Consider the following 23,559-nt stretch of genomic DNA (forward strand, 5'->3'; position numbering starts at 1 on the left):
ACTCCCACTCAACATACCAAAATGCAACGGAAGTTAAGAAATGCAACAACAATCTGAATGCTGGGATCTTAATGTAAAAGCAACACTGTCCAATAGAAAAGCAATGCCAGCCAAAAATGCAAGTCACACATGTAACTTTAAGTTTTCTAGTAGTCACATCAAAGTAAAAAGGGAAAACTCATTTTTTAACGTTATTTAATATATCCAATATTTATCCAATATATCCAATATTTATCATTTCAACATGTAATGAATATGAAAAAAAATGAGATACTTTACATTCCTTCTTTTGTACTAAGTCTTCAAAAACCAGTGTACATTTTATATTTACTGCACATCCTAATTTGGACTAATTTTTCAAAGAACGCACTGGGCCACCTCTTGAGCATTGCAAAGTGCTCAGTAGTGACAGGAGGCGAGTGGCTACCGTTCTGGACAGTATTAGAGCACAGTATTCCAGTGACGTTCCAAAAACTCTGCAGCTCATAAAAACACTCGTTATAAAAGGAAACATTTTTCATAGTAATAAAGAACTCATTTAACTTCAAGTTTTCCACTAATCTGTATGTTACCTCCTTATATTTGTTTTTCATAGGACTAAGTAAGTATTAAATAGGTGTATATTTTCCCCTTTACAAGCTCTTTTGGATAAATGTCTAGACCAGAAAATGCTGCTTAAAATACATCTTCAAGTCAGTCTTTATCAAGAGCCATATTTATTAAGGAACATTTAACAAACACATGAACAAGCATTGTTACTCTAGAACAAGCGATTTTCAACCTTTTCATCTCATGGCACACCAAAAAAAAATTTTTTTGCAGCTCTGACAAAAAACATAGGTATAATTTTGATTCATTCAAATTGGACAGCTATTGTTGCATTGACTGTTGTCATTTTTTAATTTGACAATCTAAGGGAAAAGAGGTCAGTGCCTCTGACTGAATAAAAATTCTTGCGGCACACCAGTTGAAAATCACTGCTCTAGAATATGGTACTTTGGGTGGTTTCTTCCCCCACTTGTTTGAACAGATAATTAGTAGGTTGTGTTGCTTAGTAATTACTATGGAAGAGCTAAACACTTCCCTTCTAAAGTCTACTTTTCACAAATATTATGTAAACAATTAGTAATTAGGAGATGTTGATGCTATCATGATGACATTAGTACCAGGGACCCAGGAATCCCAGGGACCCAGACTCCCCTAACAGTCAGCCCCCTCCTCTTCACAGGGTGGGCAAGCTTGCTCTGCATGGGAATGGTGACACAGCAGGTATAAAGCGCCACCTGGGTAGGACGCCAGCACATCTCATCCCAACGCTGAAGCTGGTCAAAGTCTCTGGTGAGAAGGCTTGTGTGGTCTTCCTACTCTCCTCACCGCACCACTTGACCATCCCACAACCCAGCCTCTTCTGAACCTTGAGACCAGCCCACGTGGGCCTGAATCTGTGGAGCCAGGCTAACTTACCCACTCAGTAGCATACAGAGAGGAGATTAAAAGAAAAAATCGCCCCTGGAAGCCAGCCCAGGAAGCCAGCCCCTGCTGAGGTTGGCTTACCAGAGGCCAGACACAGGAAGGAGCTGACTGCCTCCCATGGGATCCTGCCCACCACTAACCAGGACCAACAGAGGTCTGGACACTGACCAATCAGATTGGTACTTATTCCTCCCTGTGGGGCAGGAGGTGACTATGAAAGAAATAGAAGTCCCTTCCCCAAGACAATGCCAAAGTTTCTGATGTCATATGGAGTTATTTCCCCAAGTTCCCAGATGAAAATCAATAATCTTCGAGGAGTGAGGTGCCAAAGAGTTCTTTCAGGAAAAACTATGATATAACCCCCTCAGAGAACTAAGCAGACTGCTCGTTTCCTCATGAGGCAAATGAGATGGGGAAATGGGAGAGATCGCTCTACGGGAGTTCCTGAGACTTGTCAAACCAGAGCTGTGTAGCCAAGATCTTTAAATAAAATGCTTCTAAAATGATGTTATTGATCTGCAGCTCTTCCAACCATACCATATCCTGCAGTCAAGGAAGTGAAAGCATAAATTATTGAGAGGTTTGCGCTTTTTCTCCAATCGCATCTCCCTTCCAAAGTTTGTTCTTTTTTATGAGGAAAGAAAGAAGAAATAAAAAGAGAACTACAAACCTCCTTCTTTGAAGAACTGGGTGCACTGAATTCTGTTCTCACCCGTTTCCCCTTCAGCTCTGTGGATTTCTTTTCCAGTATTCAGTTCTCATCAAGGCTGGGTATTCATTGACTTAAAAGGTAATAAATACTAATACAAGTAGACACACCTAAAAGAATTGGTCTAAATGCAGTTGGTAGCAAACTAATAAGGGTGGGCACTGAGCTTGGAAGACAAATGAGTGATGTGTCTGCCTGTCTTCCTGAAGCTGACGCAAGCTGACTAAAGCAAGGGAAGGAGGCAGCAGGAAAAATGATATAAAGCACGAAGCCCTTCAAATAGCTTTTCTGGGTGACACTGCAATGCCTGCCTTGGTTTATTAAAAAAAGATAACTGGATGTGACAATGGTTAAGGGAGATGGCCTGGAAATCTTGATTAGCCCTGATTGCTCTGTATGTTTCTACTGCCACACGTGACTCTATACCAAAAGCCTCCCTCTCGTTTCAAGAGGGAAATGCATGAGCATTTCTTTCTCTCCTCGCTTGTAATTAATAGTGCCTAGTATTCTGATGTGAGCAAATCAAATGTAGAAGAATTTATGAGGCAATGGTGGGGGTTGGATTTGGATATTTGGCATTAAGGAATTGTTCATATTTTCATGTGATAATGTTAGTGTGGTTTTAAGAGTCCTGATCTTTTAGAGATATATATTACAATCTAGGAATAAAATACTGTGAGATATTTCACTTTAACCAATGTCACTCAAATAAATTCAACTTTTATAAAAAGATTTCACTTTAAAACAGTAGAGTGCTTTTGGGGGAAAGGTTAGGGAAATACAGAAAAAATAAGATTGGCCAATTTATTGATGGTTAAAACCAGTTCATGGGGATATATTTTGTTATTCTTTCCACTTGGTGTAATGTTGAAATTTTATATAATAAGTTTTTTAAATTAGTATCTAGTAATAAAGGGGGAAGGAGCTCTTTCTAGGGCATTTTTGAGGGGGCTATTTTATCCGTTCTCAACTTACCACTGCCATTCAATGTCAGCACCGAGAAGAAAGGGCACATCCATCCTCTCTTTCTTTAAGACTACAATCTTAGACTATTATCTCCCTCTACCTCAAAAGCCAGATTTAGCTTTTGATCACCACCAAGAAACAACATCCTTCAGGATATTGAAAATGACAAGAAACAGCCTACACAATCCCATGGTTTACATTACAAGTCTGAAGGCATTGCCATGTTCTGCATCTATGGGTTAACAGTGGGTGACGAAGCACACTCTCTGTAAGAATTTAGTTTAGCACAGGTATGAAGGGATGGATGCCTTATGAGACAAAAAGGAGCAATTCCATGTGGTGAGCAGAGAAGTGAGAATATAAAACAGAAGATAATTCATCGTCTCTAAATTGCTCCCTCTCAAAAACTATGGATGCCTTAAAAGTCATCTATATCATTTTACCCAGCCATCCAAATTCTAGAAATGTATTCTGACAAAATAACTGGGCAAGTGCACGAAGAAATGTGGGCCCTGATGTTTATCACATCTTTGTTTATAACAGAAAAGAAAAACCCAAATATCTATTAGTAGGGAATGGTTAAATAAAGCATCGATGGGACATACGATGGAATTACATGTAACCTTTAAAAATGCTGATATCTGAGGTATACTGTAGGTTTCAAAATAGATTTTATAAAATCATATGTTTGTTTTAAGACAAAATGTATTGTTTTATGAATAGAAAAGAGCTGGAATAAACAATAAGATGTTAACAATGGTGTTTTCTAGCTCTTAAAATTAAAAGTAATTTTTGTCTTCATGCTTCCTGAATGGTTTGAGGTTTTCCCCCCAATGAGCATGGAATCTATCAGGACCCTTGAAAAAGCTATTACTTTTAAAATAGTGACAACAAAACCATGAAGATGCCCAAGTAAGAAAAACAAGGTTCCAGAACTGGACAGACATCAAGTAACACCCGGCTCTGACATCTGACAGCCTAGAAGAGTGATCATTCTTCCATCTCTTTCAAAAGACATCTTGTACTGAGAAACTACTCTGTTCCAGGCACTGTTCCAGTGGAGGTGGAAATAAATAGAGATAAATAAATAATAGCTGAAAACTGCATTAGTTCTCAGTCTCATTAGAGGAAAGGACACACATACCCAAATAAATGCAGTACCGGAGAAATTCAGCCAGGAGCTGTGCATGGGGCCAGGGTCCAACCTGGGCATGACTGAAGGGATGAAGGGCTGGTCAGGAAAAGTCAGAGGAGGTAAATGGATGCTTCCATGCAGGTAGGCTCTGAGGCCCATCATCTTACACAGGTGGATGTGAGCAGCTGTAGGTAGGGAGGTACTGAGCAGCCTAATCTTTTGGAGAAATGGAGGCACAGTTGGATCATGGGGTAAGGTTAGGAAGGTAGGCAGCGCAGAGTGTGGAGGGCCTCAAACCTCTTCTCAACTGGGCCTCAACCTTGGACTTCCATGTCTGTCCTTGCAGAGTCTAGTTCTAGCAAGAGTCCTGCTAAGGCAGTGTAGAGAGACCCCCTCATCCTTAATATCGCATCACCCTCGACACCTCAATACCAACAACATCTTGACACCGTGATTATCTTGCCTGCCTTTAGTGAGAATCCTGTTAGGTCAGTTCAGCAAGAATTTCCCCACCCTTAATGTCCCCTCTGAGTAACTGTCCCCCCACTGACCCTTCAACCTGCCCCACTTGTACTTGAATTTGGAGTTGAGCCTGATTTCTCTCCCCTATTGCAATAGTGTCGACACCTATCGCAATCGTCTTCCTCACTAATTTTACAAGTGTCAGAATAATTTTCTTTTAACACAACCTGAAGGCACTGGGGAAACTGTGAAGGGTCTGGGCTTTCCCACGATTAGTCAGTCTGACAAGAGTACAGAGAAATACTCACTAGTGGGTCCTACAGTAGCAAATTTTCTGAAGGCCTACTACGTGCCAGGCACCATGCTCGGCACTCTACGAGCAGGATCTCCTGTCAATGTCACAACCATCCTAGAACGTGGAAAGTATTATTTATTCTCCCTCTTTCACAGGCCAGGAAACTGGAGCTCAGTGTGGGTTAGCAATCTGTCCAAGTGCATACAGCCAAGAATTCACAGAGCTCGTCTTGGGCTGCCTGACTGGTATCCAGGTTTGGTGCTGGAGAGATACATCATAATGAATCTAAAATCCTGTTTTCTCTCAGGCTCCCTGTAATATTTGCAAATAACCGCAAACTCAACAACTCCATGCCTACTAAAAGGAGTTTGACTGACATGCAGCAAATGGGTTAAGGGAGGCGCTTTCTTCACCACAGAAATAGGACTTTATGAAAAACCTGAGAGAAATAAGGTGAAATTGGATCCATCAAGGGGCTACTTTTTCTTTAATTAGAGAGAAAGCATTAGGGAATGGGTAGTTTTGTTTTCGCTTGTTTAAGAAGTAGACTTGGATGATAATTGTGAGACAGGGACTATAAGGAACCCAAAGGTGGAGGAGGCTTCCTCTTTTGAAGGGGGGAGAAGAGCCGAGAATGGAAAACATAGTCATTAAACAGGGGAGTGGGGCCAGACAAGCACAGGTGGGGCAGAGGGAAATCCCCAGCGATACCCAAGTTATTTAAGGTAATTCAGAAACTGCCAATTACAGAGACTTGATTCCAGGCAGGAAACAGGAGAGAAAGGAACCCTCAATAATCAAGATATACTGACTAAGCAACTGTACAACTACAGTAAAGGAGACAAAGATGGTGTAAAAAAAAAGTTCCTGTCCCTGAGAAGCTTATAATTTACATGCGGAGGACACGCACACACACAATCTTATATATGATCACTGCAGATTAAAGGAACAGCTGATAAGCCTATAAATAAGGAAATGGGAGATGAGCTCTGCCCTCAGGGATGGTTAGAAATTCTACAAATAAGCTGAAAAAAGGCTATTCCAAGCAGGAGAATGGGGTGAACAAACGCCTAAGAAATGAGGAGGTATGAAGGGTTTTCAGGGGATAGCCAGAGTTAAGGACGATGATTTGGGGGACAAAGATAATTCTAAATATGAGGAAAATTATGAGGGAAATGGAAAACATGGATATAATTAGCATGTATTGAGCATTTTCTCTGTGTCAGATTCTATTCTGACCACTTCCTTTCATTTCATCCTAATGACCCTGTGACATAAGCAACCATCCCTACTTTAGAAGAGCAAACCGAGGCGCACAGAAGCTAAACAGCTTTTGAAAAGTCTGACACTGAGCTAGTGAATCCATACTCTGTTCTGTCTGGCTCTCCCTGCTGCCTCCACCTACTCCATTCATTTATGTAGCACCAACTGTGTGCTCACTGCAGTGAGCAGCCTCCAGTGACTCGCCAGATTATGGCTGCTCTTTTACGTTCACTCATTCCAGGGCCTCAGAGGGTATATTTACAGGAAACCACCAATCCAGTTTCAGGTGATGTAAACAAACGTCTATGAATTTAGGGCACAGAGGAGTGAAGGACTGACACATCTCAGCACTGCTAAACACTATTAATACTCACTTAGACAAAGTGACTGAATAAACTCTTAAAACCCTAACTTAAAATGTTACTGCTTTTCGACAGGAATGCAAAATGGTACAACCACCTTGGAAAACTGTTTGGTAGTTTCTTTTCTTAAAATTTTTATTTATTAATTTGAGAGAGAGACATCGATTTGTTGTTCCACTTATTTATGTGTCGATTATTGTGTGTGCCCTGACTGGGGATCAAACTTGCAACACTGGTGTATCGGGATGACACTCTAACCAACTGAGCTACCTGGCCAGAGCTGTTTGGCAGTTTCTTAGACTTAAACATAGAGCTATGAGATGATCTAACTAGCAATCCCACTCCTGGGTCCTTACCTAAGAGATACAAAATTTATTCTCACACAAAACTTATATGCATAGGTATACAGCAGCTTTATTCATAACCATCCCAAACTGGAAACAACCCAAATGCCTGTCAACAGATGAAAGGATAAACAAACTGTGGGACATCTACCTAATGGAAAACCACTAGCAATAAAAAAATCAACTATTGATATATGCAACACCATAAAGCTCAGAGTTAATTAAGTAAAAGAACACACAATCAAGAATATATTTAATATATGATTCCATTTTTATGACAACCTGGAAAACGCAAAATTATAGAAGAACAGATAAGTGGTTGCCAGGGGTTAAGAGAGGGGAAAAGGTTTGACTACGATGTATAAACATGAGGGATTTTTAAATTTTTTATTGGTGGTATGTGGTAGGCAAAGTAATGGCCTCAAACCATGTTCACACTCTAAACCCTGGAATTCTGTGAATATGTGAACATTACAGGATTAAAGGGACTTTGCAGATAGAATTAAGGTTGCTAATCAGCTGACCTCAAAATAGGGAGATTATCTCTGATTATCAGGGTGGGCTCAACACCATCGCATGGGCCCTGAAAGGTGGAAGAAGGAGACAGAATAGCCCATGAGAGAGACTTGCTGTGGAAGTAGAGGCAGGAGAAATGTGAAGCACGAGAGGGACTCAACTGCTGCTGGTTTTTAAGTTGCAGAAATTGGCTAGGACCTGAGAGCAGCCTCTAGAAGTTGAGTATAGCCCAGGATGACAGCATGGAAATGGAGACCTCAGTCCTACAACCACTAAGAACTGAATTCTGCCACCAACCTGAATGGGCAAAACATGGATTCTCCCCTAGTCCATCCAGAAAAGAACACAGCCCTGCCAACACCACCTTGGCTTTATGAGACTCTAAGCAGAGAAACCAGCTGACCTGATGGACTTCTGACCTATGGAAACTGTAGATAATAAACTCATATTGTTTTAAGCGTCAAATGTGTGGTAATTTAGCAGCAACAGAAAACTAATACAGCATAACTACATACCTCTATGTATTTGTCAAACCCCCTACAAAATATACACCAAAAAAAAGAGAGAGATTTTATTGTGTATAAATTTACAAAGAAAGGTTTTCATGTTCTTGCTTTTAAAGACAATTACTGTGTATAAAAAGCAAAATTCTAGCCATATTTCTTCACTTCTTCAGTCCTTAATCACCACAATGATAACTCAAGCTTGGAACTTAGTCTCTGCCCTGGCTCCTGCCTTCCTCACCCATTCACTGCCCAGAACTAATCGAAGCTCCTGCAGATGGAGGCCACTTTCCACACCACTCACCAGCTCAGGATTTGCGGCTGATGTTTTGCTTTGTCTCTCAAACAGGCTGGAACTTACATGGCCTCAGAAGGAAGCTCCCATCTCTAGCAAGACCTGCTTTCCCAGAACTCTGAACCACAAAATGAAAGGAAAGCTCCAAACTGAAGCGTGAAAGTCCATTTCAAAGAACTTTACAGGAAATTCTCCAAGACAGTTTCCATCAACACAGATGCATTAAAACCAACAGGCACAGCCCAAAATAATGGATGACTTGCCAGGATTTATAGCAAATAATGAAGGAGTACTATAAGAAATGCCATAAATCCAATATATTTCTCTGGGGAATTAATGTGGAGTCCCTTTGCTAATCACTAGGCCACCCCCACCCTCTACCAGTGTCATTGGGTCTCCCTTTTTTTTTTTTAATATATCTTTACAGATTTCGGAGAGAGGACGTGAGCCAGAAAGAGAGAGATAAAAACATCAATGATGAGAGAGCCATTGATCAGCTGCCTCCTGCACATCCCCTACCTAGAATCAAACCCAGATCTCCTGGATCATAGGTCGATGTTCAACTGCTGAGCCATGACAGCGGGCGAGGTCTCCTAATTTTTAACAAAGCTGAATGCAGTTCTCTCCCAGCTTTCTTACAGCATTTTAAGTATAGTATATGCTATCTTATATGCTCAAAGGAATAGCACTTCTCTTTAAAATTGTTTCTTAACTACTCCCCACAGTCAATTAAAAGTCCATAAAATAAGTTAAACATACCAAAGTAAAGACTTCTAAGCTCAAAGAGAGATCAATAAATATTTATTAAGTGCCTTCTGTGGAGAAGGTCCTGCGAAGTACAAAGAAGCAAAACACAGAAGACTCTTGTCTCTCTCTGCACATGGCTTACAATGCCAACAGACTAATGATCGAAACTAACAGTAATCTAAGGCAAAAGATTATGTGATCATGTACAAAGCAAATGCTACGGGAGTTCAGAGTGGGGAGAAAGAGTGGCTGGGAGGTCAGGGAAAGAAAGGTTTGCACAGGAGCTGAAAAAAGCAAGAATGGTAGAGATGATTCCTCCAAGACAGAACATTTCCTCAAAGAGAAATCTAGAAACTCCACCTGCAAAATCTCCCTGCTAGCATACATTTCCATAAGATTTGAACATGACTTAAAAGAGAGAAAAAAATTATCCCAGCTTCAAAAACAAAAAGAATTTCTGGGTTCTGAATTTGAACTAGCAGCTAACTCCACAGAAACTCATTCTTTACTGGTCTCCACTGAAGGTGAAGGTTACTGGCATTTCTGGATGGTTCTGGGCTTCTCTGGTCATCCCCACAATCTGCACCCCTGCAAGCAAGGAAGGGAGGACCCACCTTAAGCAGTCTCCACCTAAAACTGAGCCACACGGGCTGGTTCCAACTGGACTGACGGGGGAGCCATTCTACTCTGTATAAAAAGTGTGATACAAAACTGTCATTTCCCTTAGTTCCACATTATTAATTAGGAATGGGACAGGTCCTAGCACATGCCAACTCAAGTCCCAACACCCTTCAGCATCTGGAAGTCTTCTGTTCTGAACCCACACTCACCAAAAGACACATATAAGAGAATGTTCATAGCAGCTCTGTCCCCAAATTGGCCCCAAATTGGAAACTATCCAGATGTCTACCAACAGTTAATGGGATAAATAAACTGTGTTATATTCACATAATGGGTTACTACCCAACAACAAGGATAAGCAAACTGCTTGGACATGCCACAACATGGATGAGTCTGACAAGCATAATTCTGAGCACAAGAAGCCACACACAAAAGCAAAAACACTGTTTGCTTTTATGCATATTAAGTTTTTTTAAAAAGCAAAACTAATCTATGGCATTAGAAGTCAGAATAGCAATGACCCTAAAGCAGGAGGAATTAGCGACAGGAAGGGACACACGGGGGACTTCTGGGGTCCTGAAAATGTATGTTTCTTAGTTTGAGGGGTGATTACAAGGAAGTGTTTACTTTATAAAAACTCATCAAGTTGCAAAATTATGATAACACCTTTCTATAGGATGCTTTATTTCAATAAGAAATTTGTCTTAAAATTGAAAACTGTGTGTATTAAAGGATTACAGTAGGATCAGCAAAACTTTGTAGTTGAAGAGCTACCTGTGCGTTCACATATGCAATTTTTTGTTTAAGTTACTTATTTTATATAGTGATCATTTTTATGGTAAAATTTATTTTATAATTTGTTTTCACTGATTTGGTCAATAACATATACATTTAGACAGGAAGTACATACTCATAGTAATGGCATAAAATTAAAGAAAGAAAACCCTAAAATTAAGAATCTCTGCCTTGAACACGCATTAAAGGGGATGACATACAGGGTGGGGCAAAAGTAGGTTTACCATTGTTCACATGGAAAATAATACAATAATTAACAACTGATAATACAAGAATAACCTCTTTCAGTACTCCCAACTGCAAACCTCCTTTCGCCCTGCCCTGTGCTACTCCACTTCCTTGGGCTTGGTCTACAGGCTTAGAAACAGGGGGAGAGGAGGGGGGGCAGGGGGAGAGGGAGGGGCGAGAAGAAACTTCTCCAGGCTGTTCTTTAAAACCTCTGAGAAAAAAAATTTAAAAAAATAGGATCACCAGAACAATAACTGCTGCACAATCATTTGTTTAAAAAATTGTTACAAGGCAAGAGGCAGGGACTGGACGTCCCAGTAACTCCCACTCTAACTCCACCCTGCGGGCTGACCCCAGCTGAGAGCGGAACCCAAGCAGCTTCTATCCGCCCCGCGCACTCTGGCCATGGGTTTATCACTCTCCCACGGCTGCCGTCAATCCCAGAATTTCCCTCATCACCGACAGTGCAGCATACATCTTCCCTTCCGTTCAACATTACGGGAGAAAACCCCTCCTTCGAGCTCAGAGGTCGGCTCCCGGAAAGGAGGCGCATCCACCCAGCGTTGTGAAGTCAGTGTCCCGACGGCTGTGAAAACCAGGCCGGGGACAAGGTCGTCGTGGGGCGCTGCCTCCCTAAGGCAGGTACACGCTGCAGCCCAGTGCCAAGGTCAGAGCTCTGCCTGGGTCCCCCCGCGTGGGGAGCGTGCCCGGCCTGCTGCTACACTTAGCACCTGCTAGTCCCCGGGGCCCTTCGCTGCGGCACCCCCTTGGCACCCCCTTGGCAGAAGACGCAGGGAACCGCTCGGCCAGGCCAACGTCGGCCTCGAGTTGGAGAAAGGCCTGGCAGAGACCCCCTGTAAATTGTCACCTGTCAATCACTTGACCTAAATACACCAGCCACTGGGGGAAGGGAGGGAGGGGGTTAGCCGGAGCATGCTCAGTGATCGAGATGACATCACTTAATCAATGCTGGGCCGGGAAGGCTGCATCAGCAGCCCCAAGCGGGCTGCGGGACCGAGTCGGCGGGGACCCGGAGGCTCCCGTGGACTCGGTCTCTCCCCGACGCCGCTCGCGTACAAAGAGGGCACAGCGGCTACGCACGCTGGGGACCTCGGGGGGCGGGGGAGGGGGGAGGGGCACGAAGCTGGCTTATTTCAGTTGACACATTCCTTTAAGAACTAAAAACTCGTGGTGCTCCCTTCCTCCCCCCCTCCCCCCCGCAGCTGGGGCTCCGGGGGGGAGGGGGGGAGGGGGGAGGGGGAAGGGGAAAGGCGAGAAGGTAGATCTAGAGGGAGGGGGCCCCAGCCACACAAAGTAACTTCTGCTCTTTGCACAGTGGGGCTACTGGGCTGCGCCCTGGGCCCCGAGGCGCACAGCTGTGGGCACACAGCCAGTCCTCTCCACTCGGCACCAAGCACGCCCGAGGGCCTGTGGCCACCATGCGGAGGAGTCGCCCCCCTGGGGAGGGGTCAGGCCCGGGCTCCCTGTCCAAGGCAGCCTAGGCTGAGAAGCAGCAGGAGACAGAGCAGGCCCCCCGGGGACACCGAGCGTTCCTTGCACCCTCCCCCTCCCCCCCCCCCCCCCGCCTTCAGCGCGCAAAGCAAGGTGAAACGCGGGGGGACGCCGCGTCCACACCGCCGGGGAGCCCCGAGACGAGGCTGGGCTTTTCCCAGCCCCTTTTCTCCTTCTTTTGCTAAGATGGTGAGAAAAGGCAAAATGTTCAATAAATCGAACTGATCCCTGGAATCACTGGTGGGTCTGCAGAGCTCATACTTTAAGGGGAGCCTGGGCACCCCGGCTTGAGGGTGACCTGAACACACTACCCACGCGGCATGGACAGGGAGGGGAACAAAAGGCCCACCCGGGCCCCCACCCCGCGAACAATGGCGACGCCGAACCCTCCTCGCCCCCCGCCCCCAGCCTCACCACGGGGGCGCGCCCCGCCCGCGTCGCCCCTCCACCCCCACGGAGGGAACTACGGCGCGGGGACAGGGGGTCTCCCCTCAAGCCCACCCGAGAAAGCAGACCCGCGGTGACGTCTGCAGGGGCTGCCCGAGCCCCTCCGCTCGGTCCGGGGTGTCGGGGTGTCGGTCTGCGCCGCGAAGCAGGAGGGGAGGCCGGACGCGCGGCCACTTACCCCAATTACCACGGTCTCATCGCCTTTAAATTTGGGGATGAATTTGTCCCCACGGAGGATCTCCGCTTCGTTGAGAGGCCGGAACCGGCACATCACTTTGATGCTGCATTCAGCTGGATCCGCCATCTCGGCCGGCGGCGGGGAGGGGGCGCGGGGCGGGGGCGCGGGGCGGGGCGGGGTGGGGGCCCGGGCTCGGCAGACGAGGGTGGAGGCCGCGAACCGCACCGCCCGCGGCGAGGCCGCCCGCAGCAGCCTCCACGGCGCTTCTCAGCAGGTCATCGCGAATTCGGAGGGTGGCAGCTCCAGCCGCTCCGAGACCGGGGAGGCGGCCGTCTATCAGCCTCCGGCCCCGCCGGCTGCAGACCTACCTTCCCGGGCCCTGCGCCGCGCCCCGGGCCCACCTGCCCGCGACCACGCGGCCGGCGGAGCGGGCGATGCGCATGGAGCGAGCCTCGCCCGGCTCAGACCTCCCGGGCTCCTGCGCGCTCAGCCATCCCGCATCAGCACCAGCGCGCGCTCGGCCCGCCCCCGGGCCCGCCCCTCCGCCGCCCTTCCCCCCTCCGTCCCCCCTCCGCCCCTCGGTCCCGCCCCCCGGCCAGCCCGGGGCGACAACGTCACCGCAGAGACCCACCCCCGCCCCGAGCGCGGCGCATCCTGGGACGTGTAGTCGTTGCACCTGCAGGTGGAAGGGGGAGGATGCCTGGAGCTGGCTTTCGGGACGGCAGGGGTGCCCCGGATGCGACCTCCAAAGGCCTGCAGGGGTCTGGCCTGGCTGCCAAGTCAAGAACAGGAGGGAGGTCATACCCATCACTCCCGGTTAAAATCTCTCTAAATAACCAGGTCTCTGTCATCTCTGTATCTCACCCGAGCAGTTAGGAGCCCTTTCTCTATGCTGAACAGTTTTGAGGACGTTCAGGATGAAAACGAGATTTGCATGAACATTTTAAGCCAGCTATTCCTGAAGATGCCTGTACATAACTAGTGGTTCATCGCATATTTTGGGTTTGGGGTCAGAGATTCCTTTAATAGCTGATGAAGTTAGGTACCTTTTCCATGGCAAGGAACGAAGACAACCTCATACACTCCCACAGATTTTTCATGCTATTTCAGACGGTTTGGGAATGACTGAAGCCTGCCTGTGACTCCCAGGTTAAGAACCTCTTAATTACTATTAATTATAGTACAGTTTACAGAACCTCTGCCTAATACCTACTTAGAATCCTGTAATATGTACAGAACATATAGAGGATCAAGTCCAAAATCCTTTACAAAATAGCTCCAGGCCCCGTGATCAGATTTCTGCCTACTTGTTAGCCTCATCTCTTGGCACTTCTTGTCTGGATGTTTACTCTCTGACAAATGCCAGGCTACTGTGGCTTCCTCCATTCACCTCTTGTTCTGCTTGCTTCTGATATCTTGCTTAAGCCACTTGCTCTCCTGGAGTCACCCTTTCATGCCTCTTACTAAGTATTAGGGCTCTTAGGGGGGAAAGTGATAGAAACGCAACTGGAGCCACTGAGGCAAAAGGAGTATTTATCAGAAGAATGCAGATTTATCTTGCTTATGAAATGGTGAAACAACCCAGCCATGGCGTGGGCAAGCTACCAAGACTCACTCTCTGTCTCACTCTGGTCCCTGCTCTTTGTGTTGGCCTCACTCATTCTAACTTTGGATCATCCTTCCAAATGTCAGGAAACCCAGCTGCCAACAACCCTTGGGTTTCATTCTTCAGTTTCTACCACTAGATAAGGATAGATATTGTTTCAGAGTTTTAGTTGGAAAATCCTAGGGAAGGTCTGTGATTGGCCTGGACTTAGGTTGGTGTCTCCCTCTAGACTACTCAGCCAGAGGCAAGGACTGTAAAATCAGGGGAATCCCATGGTCGGAAGGTTCCCAAATGAAGAGGATGCCATTCCCTCCAGTAATCTCCATCGGTGAAGTTTCTGCACCCCACAGTCTTGTGTCAATGGCACTTGGAGCAATTACAGCCCAGGGTGGATACAAAAAGGGCCACCTGACCCACCCGCTACTGACTGAGGTCCACATGTGCGGAACAGCAGCAGCAGCATGTTTGTTGCAGGTGGACCAGAATCCTGGAGATGCGGGTAGTGACCAGAGCAGAGAGAGTGGAGACCCCACAGCAGAGCTGAGAGGGAGTTTAAAGCAAAACCATTGAGGGGAAGTGGTCTTAGAGGAAGGTGACCCTGAAAGGGAAAGGGAAGGATAAATCCTGCTGTTATACAAGGAAGGTCCCCACGAGTCACCCAACCTTACTGCTCAGGACTTTCCTTCACAAACCTCCACTCTTCACCACTCACCATTCGCTAAGCATTGGACACATCTTGTCAGTGCTCACTCTTTACACACGCCCAGTGGATTCCTCTCACATTTCTGCCTCTTAAAATCCTAGCTATTCCTCAAGAGTCTATAAGACTCTCTGTAAAACTTCCCCATGCAGGGTTTCCATTCCAGGTGATGGAAAAGTCCTGGAGCCTGGCTGGGCGTGGCTCAGCGATGGAGCATAGACCTAGGATCCAGGAGATCGCGGTTCGATTCCCAGTCAGGGCACATGCCCGGGTTGCGGGCTTGATCCCCAGTCGGGGGCGTGCAGGAGGCAGCCGGTCAGTGACTCTCTCGTCATTGATGTTTCTATCTCTCTCTCTCCCTCTCCCTTCTTCCCTCTGAAATCAAAAGCTGTATTCATTTAAAAAAAGTTTTCTTAAAGTTCTGGAACTAGATAGTGTGATGGTTGCACAACAATGTGAATGTACTTAATGCCACTGAGTTGTACACTTTAAGATGGTAAAAATAGTAGAAATGTATGTTAGGTGTATTTTACGACAATAAAAATATGGAATTATCGCATCTCTATGTTCATTGCATCATTATTTACAATAGCCAAGACATGGAAGCAACCTAAGTATCCACTGACAGATGAGTGGATAAATAAAATGTGATATTGTATACATAATATATATTCATATATATGCTTATATAATAATATTTATATATGCATACATAATAATATTCATATACATGAATATACATGAATATTATTAAGCCATAAAAAAGGATGTAATTCTATTATTTGCAACAACATGAATGGACCTTAAGGACAATATGCTAAGTGAAATAAGTCAAACAGAGAACGACATATACCATATGATCTCACATATGTGGAATCTAAAAAATACAAACAGAATTTATAGATAGAGAACAGATAGGTGTTTGCCAGAGGCAGGGGTGGGGGAAGGCAAAATGGGTGAATTTGGTTAAAAGGTAAAAACTTCCAGTTATATACAGCATGGTGACTATACTTAATAATACTGTACTGTGTAGTTAAAAGTTGCAAAGAGAGTAGATCTTGAAAGTTCCCATCATAAGAAAAACATTTTGTAACCATGTGTCCTGATGCATGTTGACTAAATTGTGGTGATCATTTCACAATATGTACAAATATCAAATCACAGTGTTGTACACCTGAAACTAATACAATGTTATATGCTGATTATATCTCATTTTTTTAAATAATATATGATATTGGCCCTAGCCAGTTTGGCTCAGTGATTAGAGAGGCGGCCCATGGACTGGAGGGTCCTGGGTTCTATTCCTGCCAAGGGCATGTACCTCAGTTGCAGGCTCAATCCCCGGCTGTGGTCCGGGTGATGCCAGGGGCAACCAATCGATGTGTCTCTCTCACATCAATGTTTCTCTCTTTCTCTTTCTCCCTTCTACCCTTTGTGAAGAGCAATGGAAAAATAGCCTCAGGTGAGGATATATACATATATATGTGTGTGTGTGTGTATATATATGTATATATGTGTGTGTATATATATATACATATATATATACACACACATAGAAAAAGAAATTGAATTTAAATAAATAAACACCTCCCTGCACAGCCCTAGTTCATAGGACTCTTCATCTTCTTAGGCCATCAGTCCCTCAGATTTGGCACATGAGCACTTGCTGCCTTGCAATGACATTCCTATTGTTGTCTGGTACTGTTCTCCAGTTCTTTCCATGTCACAATATTTTTCTTCATGTGAAATGTCTTGTGTGTATGTCTTGCTTCTCTATCTGTGTTGTGGGGATCCTATGTTACCTACATACTTAATAAATATTTTCTGAATGATCAATCCATGTCCATCATGATCATGATAATAGCAAGGACAAATCGATGAATACACGAACTTGAAAACAAAGGCATTGCATTGTCAATGGAGCCTTGGGCTCAGAATCCTAGATATTTCATTCCAGCTCTACTGCTAACAAGTTCTGTGACTTCAGAAAATGTATTTAACTCCTTTGAATTCTTTTCTTTTACCCCATCTGTTGAAATGATGCTAAAAATATTACCTATTCTGGATAAGTGAGAATTGGAAGAGAAATATGTGAGAAAATACTATGGAAATAAAGTCTGGAAGAGGCTGTGAAAAGACTGAGGAAATCACCACTCCCAAAAAAGCATGAGAAAAAGAAAGAAATCATTAATATAGCGTTAATTATTCCAAGGCCTGGCATAATGCCAAACGCAAAGTAGCAACTCAACAAATGTCTTTCATGCATTCATGCATCACTCATTCATTCGTTCAACAATGTGGATTATCAGTCCCAGAAATGAATCCCCAGGGTCCATGTGAAATGAACCATTTGCTTCAGGGAATGGTGGAGTCCCGCTGCCCTGGATTTTGCTCATGGTTAAATTAACAGGTGTGGTGTGCTCTTCCCAGACAGGACAGTGCCTACTCCACTCCTCTCCTCCCTGACCCTGCAAAGCCTTCTCCAACCAGGAAACGACAGTTATCTGAGTGCGGTAATGAACATACCCACCAGCACAGGGTAAGGGCCTCAAACAGGCTCAAACTTCCCCGGCCATGATTTCTTCTGAGGCTTCGGTGAGCAACATTTGCATGGTCCTGCAGCTTCATTGTTGAGATGAGGCAGAAAATGGACAATTATCTGGATCATTTAGGCAACAATGAACACTCTCACTTGGACTTGCTTGAGCCTGGTAGGAATCAGGGCCAAAGCACATGAATTCCCCCCATTATCCCATTTTCTCTCCTGAGTGATCAGAATCATTTTCTGAGCACTCTGCTTCTCTCCCTTCAGCCCACTCCTAGAGAGAAGTTTCTGCCAGTCTCTACTGCTGGTAAAAAGTGCAAATTGACGCAATTATCTGGATTGTTCAAGGAAAAAAAGCCTCAGAAATTATTTTGCCTGAGTGATCCAGGTAATTGCTTCAATTTTCACATCAGCTCCCTGTCTTCAGCAGTCACTAGGTTGGCCATTTAACTTCAGCACTGGGGTCTGCAGGTCCCATGTGGGTTTAATCATTTCTGATTGCCCAGGCCCAGCTCCATTCCTGTAAGCACAAAAAATATCTGGCTCCAGTGAAGATTAAAAACCAAACGAACACATGAAATGTTTTTAAAGATGTTGAAAAATCCCTTTAAAACTTGCAAAAATAATCTACTGCCATGGAATGAAAAATCTGGATGTCTTTTAAAGTGTATCTCCTCAGTTCAAGGTGTCCAGATAACCCAGCTCAGTGGGGAAGAGGCAAAGATGACCACCCCCGTGTAACATGACATTAGCTGATCTGACGGAGGGAGCCCTTTCTTTTCTAGGAGAACTGATCCATGGACTGAGACTCATTTTACTAGATTAGACCTTTAGTAGTAATGCAGAAAAAATATTCAGAATCTGGACAAATAAGATGGAGAATAACTGAGCCTAAGGAGGGAGAGGAGAGGGGAGGGAAGGGGAGAGAAAATCCAAACTCTTTGTCCCAGAGGTGGGGAGGGGGCACCTGTGAATGAGCACTGGTAATCACAGGTAACGTGTGGGTTCCAGGCACCAAGCACCAGGCCCAGGTGGAAGCTGAGATGCAGGAGGTAACAGGGCATGGAGGCCCCTGCCCTTCTCAGGGCTGACTCAGTAAAACCCCAATGTAACCTGGATGGAGACCCCCTGCCCTTCTCAGGGCTGACTAAGCACAACCCCAGTGTGACCTGGATGTCAGCTATTCCCCATCTTCCTGCAACTGTGTCTAAGTCCATTCAGGCCCCATTTGGAGACAGAATTCAACATTGGTAAAAATAAAAATAAAAATCTACTCCCAGGAAATCATTAAGAAGTAATGCAAACTTTACTAAAAATGTACCAGGAATCATAAATCAGGGATTTCTATTACACAGCCCACAGTGGACTATGTAAAAATCACGAATTAGCCCAGCCGGGCGTGGCTCAGCGGTTGAGAGTCCACCTAGGATCCAGGCGATCAGGGTTCAATTCCCGGTCAGGGCACATGCCCGGGTTGTGGGCCGCAGCCGATCAATGACTCTCTCATCATTGATGTTTCTATCTCTCTCGCTCCCTCTCCCTTCCTCTGTCTGAAATCAATAAAGATATGTTTAAAAAAAAAAAATCATGAATTAAAATAGACTTCATGTCTTCAAAGTCCCATATCCATTCTGCAGCCACAGAGGGTCCCTTTCCCTCCTGACATCCCCCCCACTCCTCTCTCCATGTCCTGACTGCCCCACACTCTTCCTCCCTGGTGCAGCCCAGTGCATGGTGTCCCAGCTCTGCCCCAGGCTCATAGCCCCGTCCTCATGGCTGTGCTCAGCAAAACACAGGGGCATCTCTAGGAAGCAGCCCCATCTTCCTCACACACTGTGGGAAAGAAGTGTAAAGAGAAACACATTTTCTATTACCCACAGGAGAAATATAGCTGCATCCTCAGCAAATCAATTCCTTATAAATATGTTAAATAAAGACACTGAGACTTCCAAGGTTGATGTGGTTTCCTACCTCTCTTTTACTTTTCAAAGCCGCCACTGAGATGGGGTTTTCTTCTACACAAGTCAAAGAAAAGTACCCAAAGCCTAGAAGCCTTTTTTCCCTCCAACAATTGTTCAAGTTATCATTTGCTGTTTAACAGATTACCTCAACACCTAGTGGCTTAAAGCAACATTGTTATCTCACCGCGGGCCAGGCCCCCAGGCCCTGCGCAGCGGATCCTGTAGCTCAGGTCCTCTCTCACGCAGCCAGTGGTGCAGCCATCTCAGGGCTCTGCTGGGGAAGGATCCGCTTTCAAGCTCGCCCATGTCGTCGTTGGCAGGATTCCATCTCCCACTGGCTGTTGGCAGAGGCTACCCCGTGTTCCTTGTCACATGGGCCTCACAAGAACAGTAGGCATCATTAGAACAAAAGAGAGAGAAAAAACAAATCGGAAGTCACAGTCTTTTATAGCTTAATCTCATCTGACCAGTTTCGCTATACTCCATTGATTCGAAGCAAGTCACTAGGTCTGACACACATTCAGAAGGGTGGGATTACACTTAGGTGTGATTATCAGGAGGCAAGGAGCACTGGAGGCCACCTTAGAAAGCGGTTGTCACGACAGCCAACAAATGATTAATTGTCACTTGCTAATCGCTTACACTGCAATAGGGCAGAGAGTAGAATCAAAAAGTGCAACTTTGGAAACAGGCCCCTCTCTCAAAGAGTCTCACTGGGAGATAAGACATACAGAGATTATAAGAGAAATAACAGTCATGCTAAGCAAAAAACAAAACAAAAACCTAAGACAGCAATCATCAAAGGAAAAAAAGGGGCATATTAAACTTCACAGAAATATAAAATTCTATACATTAAAAATCATACACAATAATAAAACAATCAGCTAAGGAAGGTTTTTGCAACATATATAGTAGAGTAGATATCTTTAATAAAGAATTCTTACAAATCAATATGACAGCTATAAATACACAGGAGAAAAACCAGCCAAGGCATAAAAACTCAATACACAAAAGAATTACAAATCACCTTAAATGCACAAAAAACTCTTCAGCCTGACTCATAACCAAAGAAATACCTATTAAATTGGCAAAGATTACAAAGGATAATAACACCCAATATTGTAATGTATACTGGAGAGGCAGCCCTCTCTTATCCTCCTGACAGTAGGGTACATTTGTATAATTTTCCTGGGAGGGCAACATAAATCAAACCCTGAAAAAGGTACCGGTACAGACATCCTGCTGAAAGTGACAGAGGTACCAGGCTGCAAGCACTTGTATCTTACTTGGGGGGAAAGTGCAATGTTGTATGGAGACATCTGGGGACCAAACTTGGAAAAGTGGCTTTATGTCAAATCATTGAGAGTCTTGGACAACAGGTCACAGTGTCTGGATGACATTCCACTGGCCGTGGGAAGTCACTGGAAGATTTTAAGTAAATGAGTAATCAGATAAAGAAGAGTTCCCGGCCCAGTTAGAAACACCAATGAGCTATGAACCTAGGGACAGAATTGAAGGATCCACAACTCTCTCCATGGGACCTCCGACCCTCCCATGCTGGCTTCACTGTCCAGCAGAGCCAAACAGATGGCCCTTCTTACTGACGAAAGATATGGATGCATCGCTCAGCCTTTTGGGCTCCTTTGATCTTTGTCATTTGAGGTCCACTGGCATATGAATCAGATATCACCTCCCACAGGGCATGGAACGGGACATACCATGAACAGTAGCAATGGGATACATAATTCAGGGTTACTTAGGATTCTTTGGGTTGCAAACAACAGAAATCTACTTGAGCTAGCTCAAGCCAAAGCAGAAGGGAAGTTAATATAATTCTCGAGGAAATAAGTCTGGACTGCAACTGGGCTCAGAAATAAACTGGAATTGGGGACTTGAACATTGTAAAATTTTGAACATTGTAAAATTTCTCTTTGTCTTGTCTTTGCTCCTTTCTGGGCACATGCTTTCTTCTTTTTCTCTCTGCATATTGTGTTCCTTGTTTTGTCCATACTACATCATAGAATACTCAGCTCCACCAGCTCAAAATGTATGTGTCCAACAATGTGGAGAATTATGAAAGCTCTGTCTCAGCCTGATTTCAGTTTCTGGGGAAGGACTGATGAGCTCAGCGCAGGTCAGGTGCCTCTGTTGTACAAATTGGCTCTGACCAATGACAACATCATGTTCAACCATCATGGCTGTCAGACTTAATTTCTCAGCTGAGTGGATTCAGGTGGTGGAGGGTGGGCAGGCAGATCCCGGGATAGGGAAAGCACTGGCAAAACAACCATGGTGTTGATATTAATGAAGCTTGGGGAGTAAGGGAGGCCATGAGAGAGACCTCTTCCTTTCCTCTGTGGAATTAGTCCCCAGATGGATCCTGATGCAGCAGTATTCAATACTGTGTGCCCTCCATAATATTATTCATTTCAGATTCTACCAAAGTAAAATGCCCCCTCTTTCTGCTCCTTCCTTCCAGCTTCTCCCCCAATGACACTACACACACACACACACACACACACACACACACACACACACACGCACATGCATTACCTAATGACAGTAAAATCCAGATCTAGCAGAGCCCTGATATGGCCGTTGGTCAGCCTGCCATCAACAGCTTCTGCTTTGGGAAGCCAACTGATACATTTGGCCCAGCTGGCTACTGGTGGTTTAAGACTCCAAAGGTGGCTTTATGTTTTCCTTAAATGACCCTTTTCCTTTTCAGAGGAGAAAGAGCAATCGAATTGCAAGGAATTAACTGGATAAGACTCTCTAACTCAGAAAAGAGATGAGTTTGTTATAGTATTTGAGGAGCCCAACCCTGCTGGCACTAGTGAAGCTTCCCAGCTCTGCTAGTGTGAGCAGGGCTACAGCTAAACACATTTGGCAAATGATTCTCCAGCCCTGTTTGAAGGACTCCTTACTCCTACATTGCACATATGGGCAACATCCAGCCTTTTAATTCTAATAAATGAAAGCTAACAGTTTGTGTTTCTTTGTCCGCTTTTACTGGCATTCATCTGGCTATACTAGCACCAGCCTCAAAACTTAAATCCCAGGGTCCACTTCTCTCTTTTTAACCCATACTATAAGCACTCGGTGCATATACACACACATATACATATATATGATATGCAAACATGTATATATTGCATGTCACATATACAGGGTGTCCAAAAAAATGTATGCACACTTAAACAGCTGATAGCTCAATTGACATTGCTTTCTTTTCAGATTTAACTCATCGGAATTAACGATCATTCAAAGTGTGTACACATTTTGGGGGGACACCCTGTATATGATATATATATGACAGACATCTTAGTTCTAGTGTTTTGAAAAGTTGATTCATTTATTTCACAGCTCTATATAAAATGCCTACTAAGTGCCAGACACTGTTCTAGGTGCTGAGGATATAACAGTGACAAGATAGACATGGTATAAGCCCTGTGTCCTGGAGGAGGTAGACAATAAACAAATAAGTATATGACACGGTATGTCACACAGCACTAAGCGAAATGAAGGAAAGTAAAAAACGGTAAAAGGGATAGTGGATACTATTCTAGTTCAGGTGGCCAGGAATTAAAAGAAATTTGGAAAAAATAAATAAAAATAAAAGAAATTTGGAGATATGGTTTAATCCTTAAGCTCTAACAGAAGAAGAAATGTAGGAAAACACACACACATACTGTACACACACATATTAAAAATTACAGAGAAAGAAAGAACTGAAGGAAGAAATGGAGAAAGGATATTAGTTAGCTATTGCTCTATAACAAACCTCTCCAAAATGTAGTGGCCCAAAACAACAACCGTTTACCATTTCTCACCAGTCTATGGGTGACTGGGCAGTGCTGCCGCATGAGCCAGGCTCACTGGGCTCTCCCACATTT

The 23,559-nt window shown here is 44.5% G+C and overlaps 1 protein-coding gene across 1 annotated transcript in view; it reads right to left on the reverse strand.

Moving 5' to 3' along the window:
• The window catches only part of KIF5C (kinesin family member 5C), a 146,803-nt gene extending 133,400 nt beyond the window's left edge, over positions 1 to 13,403 (reverse strand). The window contains exon 1 of the mRNA XM_081143369.1: positions 12,852 to 13,403. Coding sequence (XP_080999495.1) covers positions 12,852 to 12,977 — 126 coding nt within the window. The 5' untranslated portion in view covers positions 12,978 to 13,403. The remainder of the gene's footprint in view (positions 1 to 12,851) is intronic.
• Positions 13,404 to 23,559: the final 10,156 nt, after the last annotated feature.

The sequence above is a fragment of the Miniopterus schreibersii genome (genome assembly GCF_964146895.1).
Source record: "Miniopterus schreibersii genome assembly, chromosome: 7".
NCBI lineage: Eukaryota > Metazoa > Chordata > Mammalia > Chiroptera > Miniopteridae > Miniopterus > Miniopterus schreibersii.